Genomic DNA, 27,065 nt, shown 5'->3' on the forward strand with positions numbered 1-27,065 from the left:
ACCAGGCTACAGACTTGTCAACGTATGTCTAGATAGTGACTTTTCTATTTGATGGACTTCCAAAAAAGTCCGGAGGAAGCTCTGTGCGAAAATAAAATGTAGACTTTTTTTTATACCTTTCTGTAATAATGGTCATACCATAGAGAGTAACGAGAGCAAAGGCAAGGTGATAAATAAAACGGACTTAGATTTAGGTTCACAAGTGGCAAAATGCCAAATTACCTACTTAAATTATATTATTTCAGAAGTGTGAATCAAAAGTATCAAAAACCACCAACGACCTCCATGCCTACGCGTGTGCATTACACGTCAAGAAGATAGTATTAATATAATTATTCCCTACAAATGTACTATATCTCTAGTCCTGATGTACTTCTAAGCTTTCATTTTAAATACAATTTTTGTTTTCAATAATGGTGATTTGCGCGTCTCTTTAGGGCATATTTTTTGGGAACGCTGCTCGGCGGTCAAAGGATTAAATCAAGACGCACAAATGTTCATGGTTAGGGCATTTTTACATATCAATGAACTGTGACTCAGTTTACGCTAAAATTCCTAAGGATGCATCGTATTGCAGAGGAAAACGTAAACAATACGTAGCGGAAAGTCGATATAAGCGAGGTGCGCACGAGTCCCGCGCATTTCTTCACGCGTGCGCCCGGGGACAACATGACCGTCTTTATTGTGAGTTTGATTTTATTTCTTTTTACGTAGGTTAAAAATCTTAACAAAAGGTTACATTATTTGGTAATTATAGTAGTTCATAGTGAATGAGTAAAAAATATAACTAAAACTTTTTCTCGTAGGTAGCTACTCAAATTTTATTGTTAAAATAGTTTTTTTTTTTGTACTTATATGTTGTGAAAAATCCAGAGTATAAAAGTTGGAACTGATATGGTACCTACTTACTCGTATAAGATAAACAAATATTTGTAGGTGAGTACATAAAACGAAACATTAATTGGGCAAGATTTATGTTAATTACTAAACCAGTATATACCAGTATCCGTAATCTCACTAATCTCTTAGAGTTAGACCAAGAAAAGTCTGCAACGATTTTGATGTCACACGTAGTGCAAGTGTTATTTTAAACGTCGAACTTGAAATTATGACGTTTAAATAACACTTGCACTGCGTGCGCTAGCTAATCCAGCAGCATAAAAACTAGTTTAGTTTAGTTTAAATATTTTAATGTATCCCTTTTTAAATACCTGTCGTTAAATTTAAATAATCACGATTATCTAAGTAGCAGTGGCGTTAGTGTGCATGTTGATGGGCTATTAAAACGACGGAGATAGGTAGGTACGGTCAGCCAAGAAAGTGATCTACCACTTTTCGACTCTATCAATCAGGTGGTAGACCACTTTCTTGGCTGACTGTACATATTTCGCTCGAAGGGCTACCAATATACCTACTTATACCCAAGAAATGATAAACAAACACTACCAAATATTTGTATCTCTATATCGTTACTTAGGTATGTAGTTTTTTAAATTTCCATAGGGTAATTTGATAAAGGGTAACATATTCTTTTTTTTTATTTAGTCGGGACAGGAATGATGATGTTTTGAAGACGCAAACATCTAAACTAATATAGTATAACAATTTATGTAATACAGGTTAAAATACACACTATTTAACATTTAACATCAATAAACAACAACATATTTTTATGCACATTATTTAATTTATTTATTTCATGTGCATTTAATGAACATTGTTCAACAAGTCAAATCTTTAAAACCACTTCAGAATTTCATTTCAGAACTTCATTTTGCACAAAACTATACTTAATCAAAACAAAAATGAGTACCTAGCTATAAAGGCGGGATTCCATCAGTGTGCGTTTCTGTGCGGCACAAACATATTATAATTGCCGCAACAGTGCCGCACAATGTTGGAATCCCGCCTTAAAACTAACATCTGAAAGCCGTACGTAGCTTACATGTCTATACTAAACTACATATAATTTGATCAGCTTGTGCTTGTTAACAGCAAAATTATGTGTTATCTATATGTTATTGGATGTGACCACCACCAGTATTAAGTAAATACCTAAGCATGCACCAATGGTTAGGAATTACAGCCATATATGTAGAAATATCAATGTCCGATTTGGAAGTCCTTACCAGGCCACCAGTGTTCAGCTGCATTACCTAACCAGGGATGTAATGTCAAGTAAGAATAGAGTGCTCACTCCATACACCACAACAACTATTATTTTCGTAGTCGACATCTAACATCGAGTAGCGGAATTATCACTACCGCTACTCGATACCAGATGTCTCTCGTGTGGCGATACACGAAAATTGTATTGACCAACAATTTATAACTAATATTAGAAGCAGAGGGAGTTCAAAATAGAGTTCCGGTTAATCCGGTTATAATATTAGCTGAAAATTGTTGAGCATTGGATTTTTCTATCTACTGTCGACTTTTAGATCTATTGTCAAGTAGTAAGTATCTCGACTAAGAAAATAATAGTCGTTTTGGTACCAAAACTGACGTAAGGAGTGAGCACTCTATGTACTTTTTTCTCTATGGTATAAGTGCTATCGAAATATGTCGAATCCAGGTCGTATGCGCGAACGCAGCGACGCGCGTCCCTCGGCTCTCTGCACCGTAATTATGGGACAAATTGCAGACGGTTTGGAAATAAAGGGATTTCGATGCCACATGTTAAAATGCGCGTGACAACTTGTGCAATGTGACTGCAATGGTCTAAGACACAGTTGGACAATCGACATTACGATTGCCCTAAATACTTGAATAAATGTTTAGACTAATTCTAATTATGAAATGATAAATAATGAGACTCCCTCTTTTTGTCCTGTTCAAGTCGGTGCAAAAAGTTAGTTTCTTCTTCTCCGTCGCTTCGCTCTTGACCACTCGTGACAGTCGTGACCAGTGGCGGATTTGCAGTCTTTGCCGCCGTAGGCTCCAGTCCCTGTAACCACCCTTTTTCAGCACCCATCATATTGACTACATTTTGAGTTATATCTTGTTATCATCGGCGAGTTATTTGGCACAGTTTGCCGCCCCTTAATATCTTGCCGCCCTAGGCCCAGGCCTACTGAACCTTAAGGCAAATCCGCCACTGCTCGTGACAGAGCGGTCGTGGTCACGATGAGGCGTCCGCATTGGTAATAGAGGCGAATACAGCTTTTCGCACGATCTCCGTCTCTCCCTGTTGGTAGACTGTCTGGCGCAGTCAGATAGCGGTTTCCCACTGCGGATTATATTTGGTCAGTCCAGCGCATAGGTGACCTGCCGCGCTGTCTGGTTACCTCTACTCTTCCTTGTACAACCAGCCGCTCTGTGGAGTCGCTATATCGCCTTAGAGACATACAATAGAAGTTACTTTAGACGGACTCTATTATTACTACCGAGTGTACAAATTTACTATCACTATCGCATCCCTAAAATGACTCATGGTAATCAATATCGTTGAGTCCACTTTGGAAACTGTCAAGGCCTTTGTCAGTCAGTCTTTTTGTCCGACTGTCACCTCGGGTTCGTCGGCCCCGCAAGACACATTTGCATGCAAACAGCTCTGTTTTCGGACCACGTGCTTACCGTTGTTCACGAATTATTATGTATTTAGATGTCTATCTGAGGAGTTATGCGACTTAAAGTTAAATCGGACTTGTACAAATAAAAGTAACTGTAACACGTTTACTTCATAGAGCTAGGTAACGTTTACCTACTTACTATTGTTAACCGGAAAACGTATTACAAACGTGAAATTTTATAGTTCGTTTTTTTAGCATTTCGACACTGTAAATATGTAGTAGTAGTAGAGTTGAACCTAGAGAAGTCTGCAGCGATTAGCACATACAGTAAAAGTGTTATTTTAAACGCCAAACTTCTAGGAAAGTATGACGTATAAATAACACTGGCACTGCGTGTTGTCAAAACCTCTGCAAACTTTTCTTGGTCTAACTATAATCACTTTATGTACAAATAACAGATACAATGTAATTTGTCCACTGGCTAAAGTTTTGATGAATACTCTGTCATCACAGGATAATCATTAAAATAAGAGACAGGTTTGTAAGCAAGCAAGCGGATCCTTTACATAATGTTCGTAATTAATGTAATTTGATAACGACGGAAGGAAGCCGGCGGGGATTGTTCTCGTATTAGTATGTAGTGGTCGTAGGGCCTTCACCCACATCGGCACACCATCGTTAAAGGTCGTGTGTGTGTGACATCACTGCTCCGTTCAACGGGATACTGTCTTGAATACAATGCTTTATACCGGGTGTGGCCTGTAACACGAGCAAATAATTAAAACAAGAGACAAAGAGAAACATAGAAAGATTGTACTCCTCAAACGGTGACACTTTTGTTCAACAACTTTTAAAAATTATGAAGTATTTAGACGTACTATTTTTCATACAAAATAAATATTATCTTCAATGGACGCCATCGCCATGCCATATCATTTGTGATTGACGTTGCTTGTAACGCCTTAAACATAATAAAATTTGCAATACATTGCGTTTCAGAATAAACTTTCAAGTGTATTAAAAATCAAACCACAAGTTATTTTTAAAAGTTGCTGAACAAATGTTGGTCAGTACGAGGAGTACGCCTACAGTTAAATTTTTTGCTCATATTGCAGGCCACACCCGATATAATTATAGATCGTCTAGCAGGCGAGGTATGGTCAAGTTAAGAATCCCTACAAATCCCTACTTAAAGCTATACATGTGGAAATAACTATGTCTGGCTGCCTTTCTGTCGACACTGTCTCCACTTTAAATACCACCTCGGGTTTAAAATATCATCAGTATTTACGCTAGCCGGCGTACTTTCGGATTAGCAGGAATCCCAAACCGTCGTGGTTTAAACTCCTCTTGGCGTCCAACACTAAGTTTTAACTTAGAATTCAGAAATCTAGCATTTAGTGTACTTGTGTGTTTTTATTTTAATTTATACATTGGTCACCAGCGGTTCAATTATCTATCCCTGGCTTCAACACGTAACAAATGGCTTTTTAACGCTTAAACCGCTGAACCGGTTTAGATTAAATTTAGTATAGAGGCAGTTTGAGTCCCAGGAAAGGACATAGAATAGTTTTTATTAGAAACTAATTTCTTTACGTAGAAAAAGTCGTGTGCTGGCGCTAGTGTAAGAGTGACATTCCATTTCCAACTGCAGCTGCAATACTGTTCATTTTACTATGGAAATTGACAATTACAGCGAGGCGTTTCCATAGTAAAACGAACAGTATTGCAGCTGCAGTTGGAAATGGAATGTCACTTTTAAGCAAAAGCGTTCCCCTGCCTGTTAAGGAGATCACAATCATAAATTGACGTTTAACAAATCGCTGGCCCAATATTACAGGGTTCCACTAAAATTTGAACATTGTCATAGTGACATTAAGTCGGATTTTTTACTGTCTTGAAAATGTAACATAGAACCCTGTATTATTGGGCCAGCGAAATCATGTCAGCAAGTAAATTTAAATTAAGTGTTTATTGTCAATACACTTGTTGAATTTGGACCCTCTTCCACCCCTAGGAGCAACAATTAAACGTATGATGGGACATACAGGTATCATCAAGATAGCAACTGATGAATCGGTCTTGGCATTCATTGAATAATAGGCCATTAGGCGCCTCTTAGACGAACCTATTAGTTTTTCTCGTTTCATTTAATACTATTAAGTACGCTCTTATCAGTTGCCTTTAATAAACCAGCTTGTGTGTAAGTTCGATTACACCTAGCTATTACAGAGCAACAGTTCAAGTAATACTAGGACTAAATCCACAGCCAAGATAAAACGGTTTTTAAATAAGGTATCTGGGTAATTCAACAAGCTTAGGTATGACGTGCCCCGATAGCTTTAATTACCATAGTTTACCCTAGCCCGCGTCTCAAAGAATACATTAATAGGTATTAATGGTAATTTATTTTATTTATGGCTGTGTGATGATCACTTCCGGATGCTTCAGATTACGCATTAAAAGGGCAAAAAAAAGATAATCACGACTGTTGACTGGACGCTGGATATGGATGTAAGATAGAGTGACTAGTGGCGCCTTCTGTTCATCCATTAGTACAGTCACAGCATAAGTATGTACAGTCAGATGCAGAGAAAAGTCACCCCCTTGCATTGAAGTTTGTATGCAAAGGCGCTTAAGCAAATAATATTACCTACTGACTGTACATAAGCGAGTCAGGTGATCAAATTGTGTGTGCACGAACTTATTCTCTTACGAACAGATAATCTACCAATACATACATCATAATTAATTTTATTAATACACTACTTATAGTAACTATTGTCCTTTTCCATTTCATTTGCGCAATATTAATTATTTATGCAACTTATTTATAAATATAAGAACATTTAACAGCATTTTTGTACATTAAATAATTAAAACTGCGCGAAAAAAATGGAAAATGTTGTCTTGCGATTAGGGATGTAACGATACCGATACCGATACGATATATCGGCCGATATAATCGGCAGACCGATATATCGGCATCGCCGATTTAAATTCAGCCGATATTACAGTTTGAAAAGCGCGCGAGACGAATGACGTTGCTAATAATTTGAATAGACTTTGTTTCCATAACAAATAACCCTCCTTTTGCGTTGGCGTAGTCGGGTAAAAACTACCTAAGGGCCCCCCCACATCTGGCGTCTTTCGAGCGTCGGCGTCTACAATTCTATGGCCGCTGCTCGACGCAACGTCGACGCAACTGCGCAGCGACGTCATTTTCCATAGCGCTGACCAGACGCCGACGCTCGAGAGACGCTAGATGTCGAGGGGCCCTAAAGTAAACTATAATTACTGATTTGGATTTGCTTTTGCATTGATTGCTTGGTGGTTACCTAAATAAATGTTTTCTTTGATTTTGATTTGGCATTTTTCTTTATTAGTTTTACAGTTTTTCACACTTCACAAAATCGAGTGTCTATTAATACATATGTATGTTTTATGCATAATAAGCAAATAATTCCTTATTTGTTATATCTATTAGCTAACTACTGTGCCATTGATATCGGTATCTGTATCGGTATCGCCGATTATTTACTTAAATAATCGGTATCGGTATCGTATCGGCAAAATCATGTATCGTTACATCCCTACTTGCGATACTTTAACTTGCCTAGGTAATTCTTATACTTACTTAAATGAAATAGTCTCACAATACAAACAGAACATTTGACTGAGGGCGGGATTTTCATATTGATTGAAGTGAAATAATGCTAATAAAAAAATAAATAAAATAAAAATAATTTATTTCAGACAGTTGACAGTCCATATTTTAAATGAAATAAAATTAAAATTAACAAACAACTTACACATAATTAAAATACAATTTATATTTGAAATTACTATTAACATTCATAAATAACATTAGATTAAATTATGACTAGGGTTATGACTATTCCAATTATTATATTTATAACTAGCTGTGCCCGCGGCTCCGCCCGCGTGGAATTCGGTTTGTGTCAGTAAGCTGCTAAATATATAAAAAATAGTAAATTACATTACGCTGTATTTTTCTATTCAAAAAATTATAGCATTTATAATTTCCTGCATGATAATTTCTTAAAATAATTCTATCTTATTGTTTCATACTTTTTAGAGCGCGATTTGTAGTAGTCCGACTACGCCCGACTCTTTTAGTATGAGAAAGTCGAAGTCGCTTAGCTTTGGACCGCGTGCAATGCGCCACATACGTCGGGCAATTCCCGACTCTTTTAGTATGAGGGCGCCGAAGGAGCCCGGCTTTGGAACGCATTCAGCGCGCCACGTGCGTCGGGCTTAGCCCGACGCTTTGAGTATGAGGGTGCCTTCGGCTCCCAACTTTGGCAAGCGTACAGCGTGCCACGTACGTCGGGTTACGCCCGACGCTTTGAGTATGAGGGAGGCGCCCGGCTTTGGAACGCGTACAGCGTATCACGTACGTCGGCCTACGCCCGACACTTTTAGTATGAGGGCGCCGAAGGCGCCCGAATTTGGAACGCGTACAGCGTGCCACGTGCGTCGGGAGTAGCCCGACGCTTTGAGTATGAGGGTGCCTACGGCGCCCAACTTTGGCTAGCGTACAGGGTGTCACGTACGTCGGTCTACGCCCGATTCTTTTAGTATGAGGGCGCCGAAGGCGCCCGGATTTGGAACGCGTACAGCGTGCCACGTGCGCCGGGAGTAGCCCGACGCTTTGAGTATGAGGGTGCCTTCGGCGCCCAACTTTGGCAAGCGTACAGCGTGTCACGTACGTCGGTCTACGCCCGACTCTTTTAGTATGAGGGCGCCGAAGACGCCCAGCTTTGAAACGCGTACGTTACGCCCGACGCTCTGTGTATGAGGGCGCCCGGCTTTGGAATGCGTACAGCGTGTCACGTACGTCGGTCTACGCCTGACTTTTAGTATGAGGGCGCTGAAGGTGCCCTGCTTTGGAACGCGTACAGCGTGTCACGTACGTCAGTCTACGCCCGACACTTTTAGTATGAGGGTGCCGTAGGCGCCCGGCTTTGGAACGCGTACAGCGCGCCACGTACGTCGGGCTACTCCCGACACTTTTAGTATGAGGGCGCCGAAGGCGCCCGGCTTTGGAACGCGTACAGCGCGACACGTACGTCGGGTTAAGTCCGAAGCAGTGCCGGATTAAGATATTTTGATGCCCTAAGCATTTCTAGACCATGATGCCTCCTCTCCCTAGGGTCATTAAGTTTACATTATTTTTTTTTGGTAAATTGAGTGAAGTTCATTGCAACATTACAGCTGAGAATGGAAATCAGTCACATCATTTTATCACGAATGTTGCAACAGAGTACCTAATGCTGCTGTATTCGCCACCCGAATGTCACCTTTATCATATCTTAGGTGAGAATGTAATTAAAAACGCGAGCAAAGCGAGCGGGAAAATTTTTCGATATAAAAACGCAATTTGATAGACAGTTGTAGTTTTTTACTTTTAGTATGGAAATCAGTCACATTATTTTATCACGAAAATTGACAATGCTGCAGTAGTAACGTTGTAACAGAGTAATGCTGCTGCAGTCGACACCTGAATGTCACCTTTATCATATCTTAGAAAGTGATCGAAAACGCGAGCGAAGCGAGCGCGAAAATATTTCGATACAAAAACGCAATATGATAGACAGTTGTACATTTTTACTTTTAGTATGGAAATCAGTCACATAATTTTATCACGAAAATTGACAGTGCTGTAGCAGTAACGTTGTAACAGAGTAATGCTGCTGCAGTCGCCACCCGAATGACTCCTGTATCATATCTTAGAAAGTGATTGTAAACGCGAGCGAAGCGAGCGCGAAAATTTTTGGATAAAAAAACGCAATATGATAGACAGTTGTACATTTTTACTTTTAGTATGGAAATCAGTCACATCATTTTATGACGAAAATTGACAGTACCGCAGCAGTAACGTTACAGCAGAGTAATGCTGCTGCAGTCGCCACCTGAATGTCACCTTTATCATATCTTAGAAAGTGATTGAAAACGCGAGCGAAGCGAGCGCGAAAATTTTTCGATATAAAAACGTAATTTGATAGACAGTTGTACATTTTTACTATGTACTACTTAAGGCATTCAGAAGTTAAGGTGTAATAAAGAAACTCAGATAAATAAATATATACCTACATACAAACACGAACGCTGAAAACACAATACACTCTCTCTCTCTTTTTTTCGGGTAGACGTGAAAAAGATGCCACTGTGCAATGAGGGGTAATTAATTTACTGTCTTTTAATTTTGTTGTATATTATAAAATCGACATAATTATTCAGTTAAATTTGTTGATGTCCGTACCCCCTCATCTAAACTTAGAGTTAATTTGGCAAAAACCTTCCTCGGTGGCTATTCATGTCACTACGTATTAAATTCAGCGCCATCTGTTAGTTTACCAGGGTACTCAATAGTGGTAGCACATATTTGAAAAAAGTTTGCCCCTCCTTCCTACGTAGCGCCATAAGATTCAGGGGCAAACTTAAATCAAGCGAGTGTTGTGGCTACCCCCCCTTTTAAGGGTTAAATTTTTATAGCCTATAACCTGGCCGGAGATTTTCTCGACAGATTAGTAAAGTTTGTATCAAAATCTGTTCAGCCGTTTTCACGTGATGCGCGTTCAAATAAACAGACAAACAGATAAACAGATAAACAGATAAACAGATAAACAGATAAACAGATAAACAGATAAACAGACAAAAATTCTAAAAACTGTTGGAACGTGTTCTGTTATCGATTCTAAGTATCCCCCGCCAACTTTTTTTCAAATATCTTCCATGTACAGACTTTCGACCCTCTACAGCTTTATTATATGTATAGATGTATAGAAGATATAGATAGATAGATAGAATAGAATAGAAATAGATAGATATAGATAGATATATCGAGAGTGAATAGACTTCTTTTACGTCAACATGATACATCCTAGACTGCATTGAGATCGTGGTGTGTTTTTGCTATAAAATTGATATTTATAAAATTGAGAGTTTTTTGTGATAGGTAATTTAGGTATCCTTATAATGGAAACGTAGCCATTCGTGACAGGAAACGTGGGAACAATAAAATTTGAATTATTTCTTTAGTTCCTATTTGATGTAACACTCACATAATTGTGTGTAACTATCCAATCATATTCACGCATTCGTTACGTATAGCCGGTCTAATTTATTATGTATGAATAGAAGATACTACATAACAGGTACAGTCGCCATCAGATATATCGGAGCGGCCAAGGTGTTCACAATATCTGAACAAGCACTCTAACGCCTTGACAATAGACGCGTGCTCAGATATTTGTGAGCACCTTGGCCGCTCCTATATATATGATGGCGACTGTATGTAGTAGCTATTCATTGTAAATTAGACCAAATGAGGCAAAAACTATTGACGCTCCTTTCTGTAAATTTTATGTAAACATGACAGGATTAAACTAATTATTATCAGTAGTACAATTTGAATAGTAGGACGCATAAACGTAACAAGTTAGATATTTTGCAAGCTATAAATTCCTACTACTTTTTTGCTACACTTTCACTATTCCTTGATCTTGGCATCTGGCAGCTGTTCATCGGTGAATCTGTTAATGGTGTCTGTATAATATACAGGGTGGAAAGAGAAGTCGGGCCCTGGAGGGAAACTACCTTAAATCCTTAAGCTAGCTCATTTTACTTAAAGGAGACATTCCTTTATTTTTAAAAAGAAACAAAACTGTATTCAAAGTATTTTTCTTTTATCTTCAATTTGGCTTGTCTAAAAAAATCTTGAGTACTAAATATTAGATATTATGGATATTTTGTACGACAGACGAGTGTAAGACCTAATGTTTCTTGGAGATAGTAGAATAAAATTGCGAGTTTTTATTTGTCGGAATTTTTAGTCGGTTCGAGTCCCGGGCGAGGCAAACGTGTTTTAGAAAATCTTTGAATGCAGTTTTATTTCTATTTTAAAAGAAAGGAATGTCTCCTCTAAGTAAACTGAGCCAGCTTAAGGATTTAAGGTAGTTTCCCTCCAGGGCCCGACTTATCTTTCCACACTGTATATTTAATATAGGATCTTTCCAAAACGGCACCAATTGACATTGACGCCATAAAACATGATGACATATAGCGAATTTAACGATCAAGTCATTGAAGTCTAATCATTTGGCCTTTCTAATAAAACCGAGCATCGGTCCCCGACGTCCATTATAATTCAAACACACGGCTCACCTTGCTCCTCGGAGGCCGGGCACCGGAAAACTGTGTCTCGAAAGTTGCGAATCTTCATAGAAAATCACAGACACATATCTAAATATCTAAGTAGATCTTCTTCTTCCTAACCTTAATCCCATCATTTGGGGTCGGCTCTCCTAGTAATTCTTCGCCAGGACTGCCTGTCCCGGGTCGTCTGGGCTATTATTTTTGCTTTATTAAAGTCCCTATGAACTATCTAACTAGATCACTCAAACGAATTTTAGTGACAATTAAAGTGCTTCACGGAGAAAATTCATACGGCCTGGCCGAGTCCATCTTGTATTATTTATAAGTCCTTAGATGAAATGATTTGGCTTTTTATTATATCCGATCCAAACATTAAACCTGGAATGGACATACATAAACTGCTAAGCACGTCGCTTTTTACAATCATCAAAACACATTAGGTATATCACTGTTTGAATGTATTTATATCCCTATATCTAAGTAAACCGTGGTACATTATACTACACATAGTCCTTTTCAATATATGTCTGTAAAAAACCATAAAATCTGCTATGTGTGATGCCCGCGACGTCGCCTATTTGAAATCAATCTTGGCAATGAGGTTTAGATGAAGTTAAATTGCCCGTCTACCGCTACAGAATGCTAATCGGGTAATCTTAATGAACGTGAGACCCATATTCGTTATTGTCATCATGGTTGTCATGATCAAGTTACTAAAATAGACGAAATCAACATTGTTAGGGTCATTTGTACGATCTCACTAACCCGGGGTTAACCTGCTAAGCCGTTAACCCAGTGTCAAATTGTACTGGTAACCATGGTAACTGGCATGGTAGCTATGTCGGACGCCTCGGCCCGGGCGCGGCCCGGTCTAGCGTGAGTCATCCTTAACGCTGTTGCACGTCGGGAGGTTCGATGCTCGCTATATGATTTTATATGGCCATAAATACACTAGATTTTTATAAGGTACTGTAAAGGTTTGCAACATTTACAGCCTTTTTTAATCTGTGACTGGCTAGTCGCGATATTCAAAACTAGAATATGAGCCCGCTTTCAAATACACGGTGTAACATGAGTAAACCGAATAATTTTAACCACGCATTTCTAAGGTCAATAGAAGTAAAAAATGTAATGAGTTTAGGTCAATTTCGCCAAAAAAAAATATTTTTTTGGTTAATTTTTTAAATTTTTTGAGTGTATTTGTACATAAAAAATAAATGTTATTGGCAAACTTGTCACTTAAAATTGATTTTTACATTTTTTTTTCGTAGAACCTACTTTTCGCAAAGTTTTACTTGTCAGTTTTTGACATCTATCAATAAGGATATTTAGACTACGTCCCATAGCAGCAACATCACCATCAAAAAGGCCTTTTAAACTATGTAACAATAAAAACTAGTTTTTTTATTTATTAATAATATCTCTGAAACTAGGCGAATATCAAAAAAGTTTATAGGACATTTTTGTTTCTAAATATGATCGGGAATACGCTGTTAAAATTATTCGGTTTACTCATGTTACACCGTGTATAGAACGCGGTGCGGAATCGGCATTTGATTAGAGGCAGCCATCGAGTGTAGATATTTACTGAAATTGTAATCTGACTGAAAAAATATACGAAAAAACTGATCTGCCGTATACCTATGCCCTCAGCGTCCTCCCATATAGGCCGTCCCCTTTACAGTACCTACAAAACATTTGAATCTTCTTTTGATATATATTTCACCAACTAGGACTGAAGTAACTATGACCTATTTGCATTGTTCTTTAGCTGCGATAATGTTGTTTAATCGCAATGAATTAAGATGAAGAAGATATGATATAAAACTCCTATTATAGTATTTATTGCAAGACTTCCGATGGTGGATTTACTTCCTACTTATTGCATTGTTTTTCTACTCTACATTATTCTTCATATTTCATTCATTAATATCCAATAGAACTAAAATAGTAATAAAAAATCACTAAAATGACTGACTATAATCCATATACCGTAATTTAGTAAAAAAATCACAACTCATTTTCGTGCATTGGTCAGGTCAGGATCCATAACACGGAGAATACCGGTTGGAATATTACACCGGTCTTGTAAAGCTAATAAAAGTGTCTATTACAGTTATTTTTCACATTTACTATAGACCTAGTAAAACTAGACCTCATTATTATGATGTAACATCTAAATGTGGACCGACAGGTTATAATTATACGGGGTATTTTCCAGTGCATCACTGCAGCTTTGCTCGCGGCTGTCTCAGCAGCGCCCCCCAGCCAGCCAAGATTCTACCAGGGGCCTGGGAATCCTAACTTTCAGCCCGGGTAAGTTATATAACTACGTAATATCTCTCTCTCTCTTTCTCTCTCTCTTTGACAGCCATATTCTGATTTCTGATAGTGAAACTGCACCATACTCGTATATACGAGTATAATCTATGTGTAAATGCCTAGGTATTTAAGAGACTAAGACCAAGAAAGAGAAGTGAATAAGAGATCATATTAAAAATGATGGGTACGGGCTAATATAATCTGATAACTAAATAACTAAAACGGGGATTTTACCTTGAATATGATTAGTTTATTTTCCTTAGACCAAACATTTCTTAGACAAATAAGCCTGATGATGTAAAAAACTAAAGAGTCTACAATATATATGTGGGCCATACTGAAAGTGTCTGGATTCTGATATATGAGACGACTTATCTTTTCTAAGTGGCCAGTCCAGGAATTCTCAGTACGGCCTAAGTATAATATCTCACTGGCTATGTAACTAACTAACAGGCTAAGGCCCACTTGCACTATTCCACTAACCTGGGGTTGACTGGGTAAACCTGGCGTTGTCGTGGTTACCAGTACAATTTGACACTAGGTTAACAGTTTAACCGCTTAATTCCGGGTTAGACGAATGGTGCAAGTGGCGCTAAGCCCGACAAGCCAGATAAATGACAAAATAGACGGCTTAGTTGTAAAACGTTTCGTCTGTTACCATTTTAATTCGTAGATGGACGTCGTAACTACAAAGGTGTCATTTAGATACAATCATCAGTTTTGTGAAGGAAACCTGCTGCGACAATACTGAGAATTAGTTAGATGTGCCAACTGATATTATAAAAACTGCCATTAAATGATAAAATAAAAATAGCCCAGTAAAAAGTACCTACTAAAACCACCCAACTTTTAATATAGTAGCCAAAAAATAATTTGCATTACCGTTGTCAGGGAGGTTTTGAGATTATACTTACTCAGTAACTTTTTCACCACACCAGCTCGGAAAGGCTTACTTTGCACTTCAAAAGCTGATAGCAAAGTTGCATTTTATTCACATGTGAGGCAAAGTAATCAAATGCAAAATTTGAGTTGTTTTCTTATGTTTGGTGGTAGAATTTACTTTTAAATGATGATTTTGGATGTTAAATATTTAATAACATTCACTTGGATTTGATTTGGTTTGATATTTTAAGTTTAATATTTGCTTCGGGTTGGTGTGGTGAAAAATTTTGTGTTTCACTCTGGGGCAAATTTTGTTTAACCCTCGTGCTTTGAAACCCTCGCAACGCTCAAGATTCCATTTTTCGGAATCTTTTGGAATCTTTCGCTTGCTCGGGTATCAATATTAGCACGAGCGGTTAAACAACAACTTTGCCCCCTTGTAAAACAAAATAACTATTATTATATAATAATAAGTATGATGTGTTATTATTTTAGGTTGGATCAGTATTACTTGGACAACGCGGAAGTGGCGAACTACTACAACCAGGCGCAGCAGAAGCAAGGTAACAATGACAGCACAATACAAATTGTACAGTTTTTACTTAGGAACATGATTTCGGAACAATAGCAGTAAATAGGCAACAACCGGATGCCTAATGAAATTATATTTTGTAATAATTTGACATTTGCTTCCATCTCAAGGCCATAGTCGTTACATTCTCTTTGAAGGCCACCAAATAAACTCTAACTAAATTCATTAATCATGTTAACATAAAAATATATCTTAACAAACGTTGTGCTTTGTCGGCTTAGAGGATATAACCAACGGAGACGCCATGTCTATAATTTTCGGTACAAAATAGTCTGCCGTTTTTTGCGGGGGAGAGGCACATCAAATGTATAGGAACGTCATGTCAGATAAACGTCAGCCCATACATGTGGTTTACATGTGGTTAGGGTTTGCAATCCGGATCCGATATGTATGAAATTATCCGGATCTGGATCCGGATCCGCGGATCTTCCCATACATTTCGGATCCGTCGTGCAAACCCTACATGTGGTTGACCATTGGCCGCCTATTTTCGACGGAGGGGAGCGCCTGTTAATGACCACTCTTTGTCGGCGAACAGTTTTCATAATAATTGTGACTCAAAATGTTCGCATGTCATGCCGAATATTCGGTATTCGGCCGAGAGAGGGGCCAAGTATTCGGTACTCGGTATTCGGCCAAATTCACTATTCTCAGGGCATCTCTAATCTATGGTGTTAAGTAGAATACCATATGCATTTAATTTCATGGAACATTCCATTCCAGGTCAAGTGAACGCGAACGCGCCGGCTCGGCTGGAGAACCTCGAGCCTGACAGCGAAGTGGAACTGGTACCAGGAGTGCAGCAGCCGCAGCAACCACCTCAACAGGTCAGTATGAGCCTAAAGGGGCCCACTGTTTAACAGTCCGCCGGTCGGAATCGGCCTGTCAGGACAAAAAGTTGATAGTTCCGAACAACTGACAGGCAGATACCATCCGGCGGACTGTTAATCAGTGGGCCCCTTAAATACCTATAGAACGTCTGTCATCTTTGACGGATCAGGGTAATAGTTTTAGCAAATTAGCAGGGGCTTAAGACAAGTGATAATCGTTTATGGAAACCGCCAAATAAATTTTAATTAATTAAAGAGTCCACCTCTGGAGTTGCAGGTATTCATAGGCTACGGTGACTGCTTACCATCAGGCAGTCCGTAAGATTGTTTACCACCGCCGTGGTATTAAAAAATATGGAAATGATAACGTAAGGTTTCGACACATTGCACTTTTCGATTAACGTTTTTCGATAAACGATTTTCATCATGACCACGGCCCCAAACACTCTTACTTCTATACTACCTATTATACATATTGGCAGTTGTCATTGAATCATTTATAACTTAAACCAAAGACATATGTAACTTTTTTGCTTAAACGCATACATTGCATTGAGACGACAGCTGTCCCCGTACCCAAACTAATGTGAAAAATATTATAGGCGAAGATTTACAAAAATATTTAAAACATCTCAAAAAACTATATTGAAACTTTTTGGTATACAATAAAATCGCTTTCATAAAACATATAATTATGTATCACATCAAGAAAAGTTTAGCAAAAGAAAAAATATTCAGCGCCTGCATCAGGAAAGAAGCAAGCAAACATAAGCTTATGTTAACCGTAGGATTTTATTTTCAGAACCCAGTATCACCCAACTTGCCGGGCTTGGTGCCTGGACAGCGGGTGTTCATTGTGCATATGCCAGTATCGGGATACAGGTATATAATTAGGAAAAGTATTGTGTAATGGAGATAATCAATTTCATTATATCCTGTTGTTGGTATAACATAGGCAACTTTCATTAATATTAGATGTGTAAAGATTAATTGATTGTATTAAATGTGTTGCCTCAAATTTGACAACTATTGTAGGTAGATATCGATGTACGGCTCCATACACGATCACAATACAATAATGATTCAGAATCTCTTCAGGGTTTTTTGTAGTTAGGAAGCATTTTGTACTTTGCACTTTTGTACTGTGTAATGGCACTAAATTAAATTCCGATATTGTTTAATACCAGGGGGCCGATTTTTGGATTTCGTCCACTCGATTTCATGTATTTCGTTAGTTAATATCTCCACTACTAGGCATTTAAATTCTACTAAAAGAATTGATTCCGAGTGACCAATACCACTAGATTCCAAATTTTTATCGCTCTTATCTCAAAAATTTGCATTTCGCCGTTTTCCATCGATTTTCGAGTGACGATATGGAACGATCGAAATTAAAAAACCGGCCCCCTGTCCTCTTTCTATCATCTCAACTTATCTGCATTATGCAGTTGTAATACACACACGATTAATTAGGTAACAAGAAATCAATACGTATGCTACGCCTTCTATACTCATTGTTTTTCGTTTATTCTAGGCCGGGCACTGTTGGAGGATACCAGCCCCTATACATTGTAGCTGCAGCACCTCAAGGGGGCAACGCTGGAGCATATGCAGCCAATGGTAAGAGGAACTGTTTTTACAAAATCCATTTGAAATAAAACCTGCCATTTCCATGCTAGGAAGATAACCAAAGCAATGGCATTGTTACGTACCTACTAAAGTAAAGTTGTAAAATATTTTTTCTCTCAAAAGCAAATCGATTAAGTAATTAACAAGTGATCATCTTTGTAATTTTATTATCAGCCAAGAATGATCCAACAGCAAAAATATATATTTTTTGGAAACGCTTCGGTGTTACTGTTATGAATGTTTAAATATCCCTACAAAGTTATACAAAATTTGTGTTTTTCGCCTCCACAGGGTACCAAAATGCCATCCTACTTGACCCCTCCGGGCAAGCAGTGCTGTCACCAGTGAACGGGTACTACCGACCTGGCCTGGGGCCTCAGCAGAACCCTGGACTACTTCTGGGAGCGCCTCTTGGCTTGCAGCGACCTTTCGACTTGGCGTATCAAGATCCTAACCTAGCATACCAGTAAGTATATTTAAGAGTAACGGTTCTTCCCATTGTAGTGTGTGTACTACCCGTTACCCACACACGTGCATAGCTCACTATAATAATAACGGCATGTACGAGTACATGTTACTTAAAATACAATCAATCTATACTCAAGACCAAGTAGTTCTCCTTTAACGCCCCACTTCACATGGCGATCCTGCCAGTGCGGTTTCTGCGCAGCACTGGCGGCGCGCTGCGACAGCCAGAAGTACACACACTACACCTTATTGAGATATTTTCGCTGGTTACTTAATATCAAAAATTACCATATCCAGTAACTTTACTGCCATTAGCTTAATGTAAGGAGAATTTTTTACTAACTAACGTTAACCATCTTCTAAAATTCATTTTAGATCTAAAATTACTTAATTAACAACTTTTGTTTGGTACCGGAACAAACTTATCTAGGGCAGGTAGGGTATCATTTGCTAGTTAAGACCTTGGTGTGTGGAAGCATTGTATAGTACTAGTAGTGAGTACAAATAGATGCATAATAATTATCTGTGAATTTTAGACAACTTGGACCTCAAGGACCGGGACCAGAGGGACAGCAGATTCGCCTTGCTCCCGTGCCATTCCGTCAACCTGCAGCAGTCGCTAACGCTGCTCCAAATGCCAATCGTATGTGGAAAATTATTACGATACCCCTTATTCATAAACGCGCTACAAGCCTCAATTAGCTAATAATCGTTTGTCTTTATCTGTCATTTTGACTTATGTATTTGTAAGAAAGGGATAAAGCATAATTTAACTAAATCAGGCCCGTAAAGTTTTAAGAATAAAAGAGTAAGACATTTACACACATCTACTTAGTCTAACAATAAAGTCGCATCTACACTACATTCTGCATAATATATGAGGATCTGTAGAAGAGCCTTGCTTGCCACCATAATTTCTATCCCACATGCTCCAAACATAGCGTTCCACTTCCTTAGGTCGGAAATGCACCAAACTAGTGCTCTTTAGGATGTGTCACACTAGAACGGTCCGGTTCCGGACCGAGGCTTCTGACACTTCGTTATGTATGACGCGTAATCGGTGATCTCGTGATGCTTTCTATAGAAAACTGAAGTGTAGGAGGCCCCGGCCCGGACCAGGACCGTTTTAGTATGAGGCATCCTTTATTTTAGGATTTCTAGGTTGGTTGCCTTTAACTGTATATTCATATTTTTTATCATTGCTCTAATAGTCTAGTTACGTTTATTTGTTATGTCCATTCCTCATTTTAATACCCCGTGTCTTCAGAATCAGCAGCACCGTCAGAGCAGAAGCGTGTTGGCCAATCAGCGGAGAGCAACGAGTTGAAGGAAGAACCGAAGCGCAACGCGAGACCTGCGCCCGCCCATGCCCCGCGCAAACCTTAGACTGCTAGAAAAATATCTGCACAGTAGATGTAGTGTGTCAACCCCTTTAGGGTTTTGAGTCACATTTGTAATATTGTCAATGTTCTAAGTCGAAAACTTGTTTAAAGTACTCTTCACGCTAACCTATCTTGACGTTTAAATATTTACGCTGACTTTCCCATTCACCACCTTGAAATCAATATCAATACCAATGTTATATTAACTGATTGAAGAATACGATGATTCCGCGTGAGTTTGTATTTAAACTTTTGTTGATATTTTACAAATTTGACTAAAACTGCTGAAGCGGAAAAACTAGAAATCAACGAATATTTACGAAAACTGTTATTGAAACTTTGAAAAGCGAAGTTAAGAATGAGATAAGCCAATTCAATCTACGCTTACATATTGATGAAGTGTACGGTGTACGTAGATAAAATGTAGACATGTGATAATTAGTAGATATATGAAGATTCTGTGATTTGGTCTGCCCCAAATAATTTTATTTGTTATTAATATCTTTTACTAACCAAACACAAGTTTTGGACGAAAAAGACTCTGCCCATTTCGACATTATTCAATATAATATACTAAATAATCTAAAAAGCTCGGCAATTTGACTTGAATATGATTGATATTTTGAAGCAAAAAAAAAATGATACGAGTAGGTACATCAAGACAAACTGCATAATTCCTAACCATTTTATTGCTTATATCACCTAATCTGATAAGTAATCTAATTCCTTTTGCAATAAAAAACTGTGTCACCTTCATATTATGTACCTATTATTTTATTCAGAAAATTCATAAACTGGGGTATTTTAAACCTTGTAAAAAGAGATCATCGATTATGATAGGATAATTAATACAGGGTGATTCAGGAGACGTGAGCAGGACTAACACTGCGCTTTTCGTAAATTATAAGCAACTGTTTCCTATCAGTATTAGTGAGGTTAACGTTAATTTTCTAGTCGTGTTGAAAAAAAAAGTTATTAATTTATTTACGACGAGGATGGTCACCCTAACATTAGAATACTAAACTACCGATATTCTGTGTCAAATTGAATGTCATCACTGTCATCACGGTCTGGTTACTTTTGAAAACTCGTATCTCACTCAGGTTTGACATTTTATTTTCTTCGTAAAAGAGGTTTTATGTTTATTAATTAGGTTTTGTATGGTGACCATGATTGTAGAGAATTAAATTTGCCCTCACCAAAAAGTTGAAAAATAGGAAAAAGTGTGGTTGTTTCACCTAAATACGACGGTGATCGATCAATTATCAGTTACTGAGTGTGCAGGATTAGTCCTGCTCACGTCTCATGAATCACCCTGTATATTATCTTGTACCTGATTGAACTTATTTTAGAGCATTATTGAACGAAATAAAAAAAGTATTAATAAATTGAAGTTGATTTATTTCTCTCTGTCAGTTCTAGAAACTAATGTTGGATTTCTAATGTCAAAAATGAATTTGACAGATATTTTATTAAATTTATTTGGGGTTATAAATTTCTAGATTATTTTCATAATTGAGAAAATACACAATAACATCTTAACAATAATCAAATTCGTCACTTAAATCAAAACTTAAAATGCTGTATTACAAAACTAAAAACTACAATTAATAATTACCTACATCTATTCATCTATTAAAAATATTATTATTTATACGTAATAACATATGTTTACTGTATACCTGGTGTGGCCTGTAACACGAGCAAATAATTAAAACGTAGACTGTACTCCTCAAACGGTGACACTTTTGTTCAACAACTTTTAAAAATTATGAAGTATTTAGACTCCCTATTTTTCATAGAAATTAAATATTATTTCCAATTCACGCCATCGCCACGCCATATCATTGTGATTGACGTTGCTTATCACGCCTTAAAGATAACAAAATTCGCAATACATTGCGTCTTACAAGAAACTTTAAAGTGTATTAAAAATCAAATCACAAGTTATTTTTAAAAGTCGCTGTACAAATGTTGGTCAGTATATGAGGAGTACAGCCTACAGTTTAATTTTTTGCTCATGTTACAGGCCACACCCGGTAGATACAGATAGATGTTTATCGAAATTCGAGTAATCAGATATCATTCAAACGTTGAAATCATTCAAACGTTTCTCAGGAGTCTCTCCTTTTCTCAGGGCTACCAGTTAGTGTAACCCGTTCGATATGGAGCGATAGCGCACCCAGCCCTAACGATTCAAGTCAAGACCTAGACTAGGCAGACTAGTCCTACCGGCTTAGTAAGCTTTCTAGTGCAGTCTAATTAACTCTAACCGAATTATGTCGCACGCATGTATAGTCGCCATCAGATATATCGGAGCGGCCAAGGTGCTGACAAATATCTGAACACGCCTCTATTCTCAATTCGCTAGAGTGCGTGTTTGGATATTTTTGAGCACCTCGGCAGCTGCGATATATCTGATGATGACTGTATCGAATAATTATAGTGATACTTAGCTATGGAGGGCACAAAGCAAGTTCAGCTTTGAAAACTTAGAAAAGGGGGTTCAATTAAGTTTTAATGATCGTTACTAATGCTGAGCGTTGTACAGGAAATAAGAAACTAGGACAGGACTAGGACTTTGTATATGCAAATAAATAAAATTAGCGGAGCAGGAATCTTCTACATTTTAAATAAATATTCTACTGTAAATAAATAAACTTCATCAAACTCGGCATTATCTGTAAGTAACGCGCAGAAGATAGCTGCGCAAAGTTCAAAATCGGAATAACGTCCTAGGCAGTACAGTCACCTGCAATAATATGTTACTCTTCGAAGACCGCCAAAATATGTGACACGCTCTTATGGCTCTACAAATAAGATCGTGTCAGTAATTTTGCGGCCTTCGTTGTGTAATATATTATCGCATGTGACTGTACGAACTTAGTAGTTATATTTCCTTTGGTCCTTATGTTCGACATGCAAAATGGAATGGTTGATTTCCTTCCTGTATCCTCCCCTCTATTGTTAAGAATTAAGGTTAAAAGCGGCAAGTATTGAGGCAGGTGAAGCACTGGTACAAATATTTCTTATTTTTTTTTCTATGGTCGTTTATAAATAAATTTGGCAGTTAGATGGCACCTTCTCCATTTTCACAAGACTCTAAAATATTGTCACTGTATTAATATACATAATACATATTAACTCATAGAGATATAATAATAATGTCAAATTAAATGGAACGTCTGACATCCGATCATCATCTCAGCCTTAAGACGTCCACTGCTGATCATAGGCCTCCCCCTTGGATCTCCATACGTGCCGGTTGGGAGCGACCCGCATCCAGCGTCTTCCGGCGACCTTAACAAGGTCGTCTGTCCATCTTGCGGGTGGACGTCCTACGCTGCGCTTGCTAGTCCGTGGTCTCCACACGAGCACTTTTCGACCCCATCGGCCATCTTCTCTGCGTGCAATGTGGCCTGCCCATTGCCACTTCAGCTTGCTAATCCGGAGGGCTATGTCGGTGACTTTAGTTCGTCTACGGATCTCCTCATTTCTGATTCAATCACGTAGAGAAACTCTGAGCATAGCCCTCTCCATCCATCAGATAATCAACAAGTAATATTTAAGTGAGACGAGGCAGTTCTCTGATTCATCTTTTACTGGCTACCGTTACCATTCACAGCCTAGCTACTAACGGGTCTCTTCCTGCCACCCAACCCGATAAACCATAATGCAACCAACATACACCTACACACAACCAGAAATATCATACACCTATACACCATACACATAAAGATGAAGATAGAATAGTCATCGATGACACCAACAGTGCAGAACTTCTGGCAGGCGACCAAGCGTAGTTAAACCTTCTAGTTTATTATCCTGGCTACATATAGTACATGAAATTATGGTCAGAGAAAACTAATGACGAATACATACATTTTTAATTAGCTGATTGACTCGAACTTACGTAAACTCTTACAGATTTAATGTCCTCAATTTCTCTGAGTTCATTTAAATGCCAGTTCGCCAATTACGATTAAATTGGTTACGTAAGCTTATGATACAGTATTTTTACTTAAAAATTTAAAAAGAACAACATTTTTTTACTTGATTTAGTTTGTAGGACCAGTATTATTCTTAAAACGAGTGTACAGTTCTTTCAAATCAATAAACTAAATCACCGACAGATGCAATCGAAATGGAAGCGAATCCTACAAACCGCATTTTGTTTATTTTCTTTGACCTGCATCCGATGATATCAAGGCCATGCATCATTACAGCTTCGCCACGCGTTTCCATCCAGATGATTAATGTCTATAGAAATAAATATAAAGTTAATGTGCAATAATTTGCACAAAAACTCACTGTAGCTCTAAACAATAACAATATATCTTATCGCCTTCAAAATAAGGTGATAACGGTAGCAATTTTGATGAACACCTCTAGATTACAATCTTTACAGGTTTTTATTAGTGCTGTAATAGTAAAGCTATCATCCAATCCAACTTGAGCTCTCAAATAAAAAGCCAATGAGCCGAAGATACAACAAAACAGAATTGCAGAATCGTAAAGAAAATATCGTTCTAAATTGGCCGTCGGATAATGATGACTCACTCAAATTAAGATGGGAGCTTTCCAAACGAAAGGTGTTGAGAAGTCAAGCTAGCTGCAATTATCCCGGGCCGTAACTCGAGGCAATTATGATCTTTTTGCCGGAGACCCGTTATCTTAGCTTAGATGCGGGGCAAAAACGCAGTCCGCGCAGTGTGGGAGCTCTCGCGGTAGCAGGCGCACGCCGTACTCGTTCCTTACCTCCTCACGATGGCTCCTCGCGCGCTCCTGTTGGTGGTCGCCATCGCCTGCCTACATGAAGCTTCAGCCAGACCTGTCCGTCGAACTCTAAATTTCAACATGTTCGTGCTGCGCCCGCGCCCCGATGCACCAGACCGCCTTCTCATGACCACAGACGGTGTCTCCAGATTTGGACCTATTTTGGAATACCTCGTACAAAGAGTTCAAGGTCTTATGTCTGTTCGGGTGCCTCCAAAACCCGAGTTTTCCGATCAAGTCGATGCCCCAGAAGATTCGGTGGCAAATAAAGAAGAGTTGCCGGTAGCTGATGCTGCGGAGAATGAGGTGGATGGGATTCAGGAAGCCAGAATGCCGGGAGTGGTTGTCAGGCCTTCTAGAACAAAACCTGGCACATACGAAGTAGAAATTGATGTGGTAGTTGACGATGGGCAGCCAGAAAAGAAAGAAAACAATGTCACAAAATAGCAGAGAGTGACAAGTCTCTAGAAGACTCGTTATGTTGATTATGTCATAATTACATACTCCTAATTTAGGAGTTGAATTGATCGTTTTTGTTTTTGTATGATTTATTACTTAGTGAATATTATTTATTACAAGAATATAGTGAATCTAGTGAATGGTTATTTATAAATTTTCGTCGATTATTTGTCGCGAAATAATTAGTGGTAACAATTGCCAAGTTTGCATTTATAAGGTTTCGTATGTTCTCATGTTTAACTATTTTGTTAACACTTACTCGTTCTTGCCATATTGATAAGGATATTAAAATGTTTGTTTTATATTGATTATGTTTTACTGTTATGATGTGCCTAAGTACTCGTAACTACCTTAAATACAATGACTGAAATAGGACATAGGTAATCAAAACCTTTTTTTTGTCTCGGACGATGGTGAGATATTGAAAAAAAAAAGAAACTTTCTTATTTTATACTAAATTTTAGTAGGTCCCTATAGGGTCATTCCATGTGATTTCAACAAATTTGAATTAAAAAGTGTGCCGCATGATTTATGATTTGCATAAAAAAAATTGAGGATATATTTCATGGTAGCAGAAGTGCTGAACCACCACCAGTTTATTTTTTTTATCTTTTAATTTCCAAGTTTTGCCCATTCGAAGTTAGCAGTGGGGTCAAATTCTTGCTTGTACAAAATCAGACCTAACTTTTTTTCTATAAAAGGTAACGAAATAATTATTACTTTTTTTGATTAGGTAAGAAATGTGGATATTATACTGTATGACAAAATTTATCTGAATTAACTACAAAAAAAATGGTGACCACCCGAAGTGTACACCTAATTGGTCAATTATTGCAATTTTAAAATGGTTCTTGTGCCAACCCTGGTGCATATCAAATATTACTTTTTTCTGAAATATAATGTACTTGCCGTGTTCATCTTGTAAAATAAATATAATTGTGTTAGATCAATTACTTCTAATAGAAAAATGTAAGTGAAAATTGAGAAATTCGAAAAATGCTCGTGTTTGACTCTAAAAAAATCCATGTGGAAGAGAAAATAAAAATTTGATTGTAGTCAGAAAATATACCTGATATCTTCGTTAATTAGATTTAGAAAAAAAAGTTTTGTTATTTTGCCTATTTTTTGAAATATGATTTTTTTAACATGCTACTTTTTACAACTATCGATACAAAATGTTTTATGTTATAAATTAATAAAAATGGGACGGTAATTGGTCATACGGATATTATTTACGTTTTTTATGTTCAAATATTTTTTTTGACATGGCAATAATTTCATTTGTAAATTTAATGAGGGTAGAAATTCGACAATGCACTGTTACCTGACAAGGATTGTGAATCACTTGCGAATGTTTCTTAATTTAGCCGTGTAGTGAATAACCGACGCCTCCTGACTTGTTAACAAGCTTTATTTGCATGTTAAATGGCTAAATTACGAACATAAGTAAACGGCCCAATAATCCTTATCGAAGTTCTATAGGAAATCGTATTTATCTAGGAGATAATGAAGTGGTGCAAACTCTTTGTAGTAAGTGCTTGTGTTATTAATAGTTGACTGTTCAAATTCATGGGATCAAGTTCTTTTTCGTCTCAAAATCAGATGTCGAAGAAGCTGAGGTACATCTATCAGAGTGATTTAAAAATATAAGGACCATAAAAAATACACGTTCTTATCATGGCTTCGTTCCCATTTCTCAAAATGAATTAAAAGTGCGACGTTAGTCAACTTCAGAAATTTTGAAGTAGCAAAGGTTTGCAAATGATTTTTTTTTTATAAATATATAAAGTAAATTTCAATCGTCTGGATTTTATTTATATTTTGCCATCGAATTCATTCATATTTATAAGTTTAAGGTCATATGTATTTTAATCTGCATAAATACAACAAGAACGAAAATGTATGAGACGAGCAGTTTAAAAAATCATATTTCAAAAAATAGGCAAAATAACAAAACTTTTTTTTCTAAATCTAATTAACGAAGATATCAGCTATATTTGCTGACTAAAATCAAATTTTTATTTTCTCTTCC

At 37.6% G+C, this 27,065-nt stretch overlaps 1 protein-coding gene across 1 annotated transcript; it reads left to right on the plus strand.

The window, feature by feature from the left end:
* The first annotated feature begins 546 nt into the window (after positions 1 to 546).
* Positions 547 to 21,186, plus strand: LOC134665764 (uncharacterized). The gene is made up of 9 exons (XM_063522738.1): positions 547 to 684; positions 13,915 to 14,009; positions 15,393 to 15,460; positions 16,213 to 16,316; positions 17,122 to 17,201; positions 17,854 to 17,939; positions 18,240 to 18,414; positions 18,953 to 19,059; positions 19,684 to 21,186. Exons 1-9 carry the CDS (start codon positions 670 to 672, stop codon positions 19,800 to 19,802), a joined length of 849 nt encoding a protein of 282 aa, XP_063378808.1. The 5' UTR covers positions 547 to 669; the 3' UTR covers positions 19,803 to 21,186.
* Positions 21,187 to 27,065: the final 5,879 nt, after the last annotated feature.

This window comes from Cydia fagiglandana, chromosome 7, assembly GCF_963556715.1.
Source record: "Cydia fagiglandana chromosome 7, ilCydFagi1.1, whole genome shotgun sequence".
In the NCBI taxonomy this organism is placed as follows: Eukaryota; Metazoa; Arthropoda; class Insecta; order Lepidoptera; family Tortricidae; genus Cydia; species Cydia fagiglandana.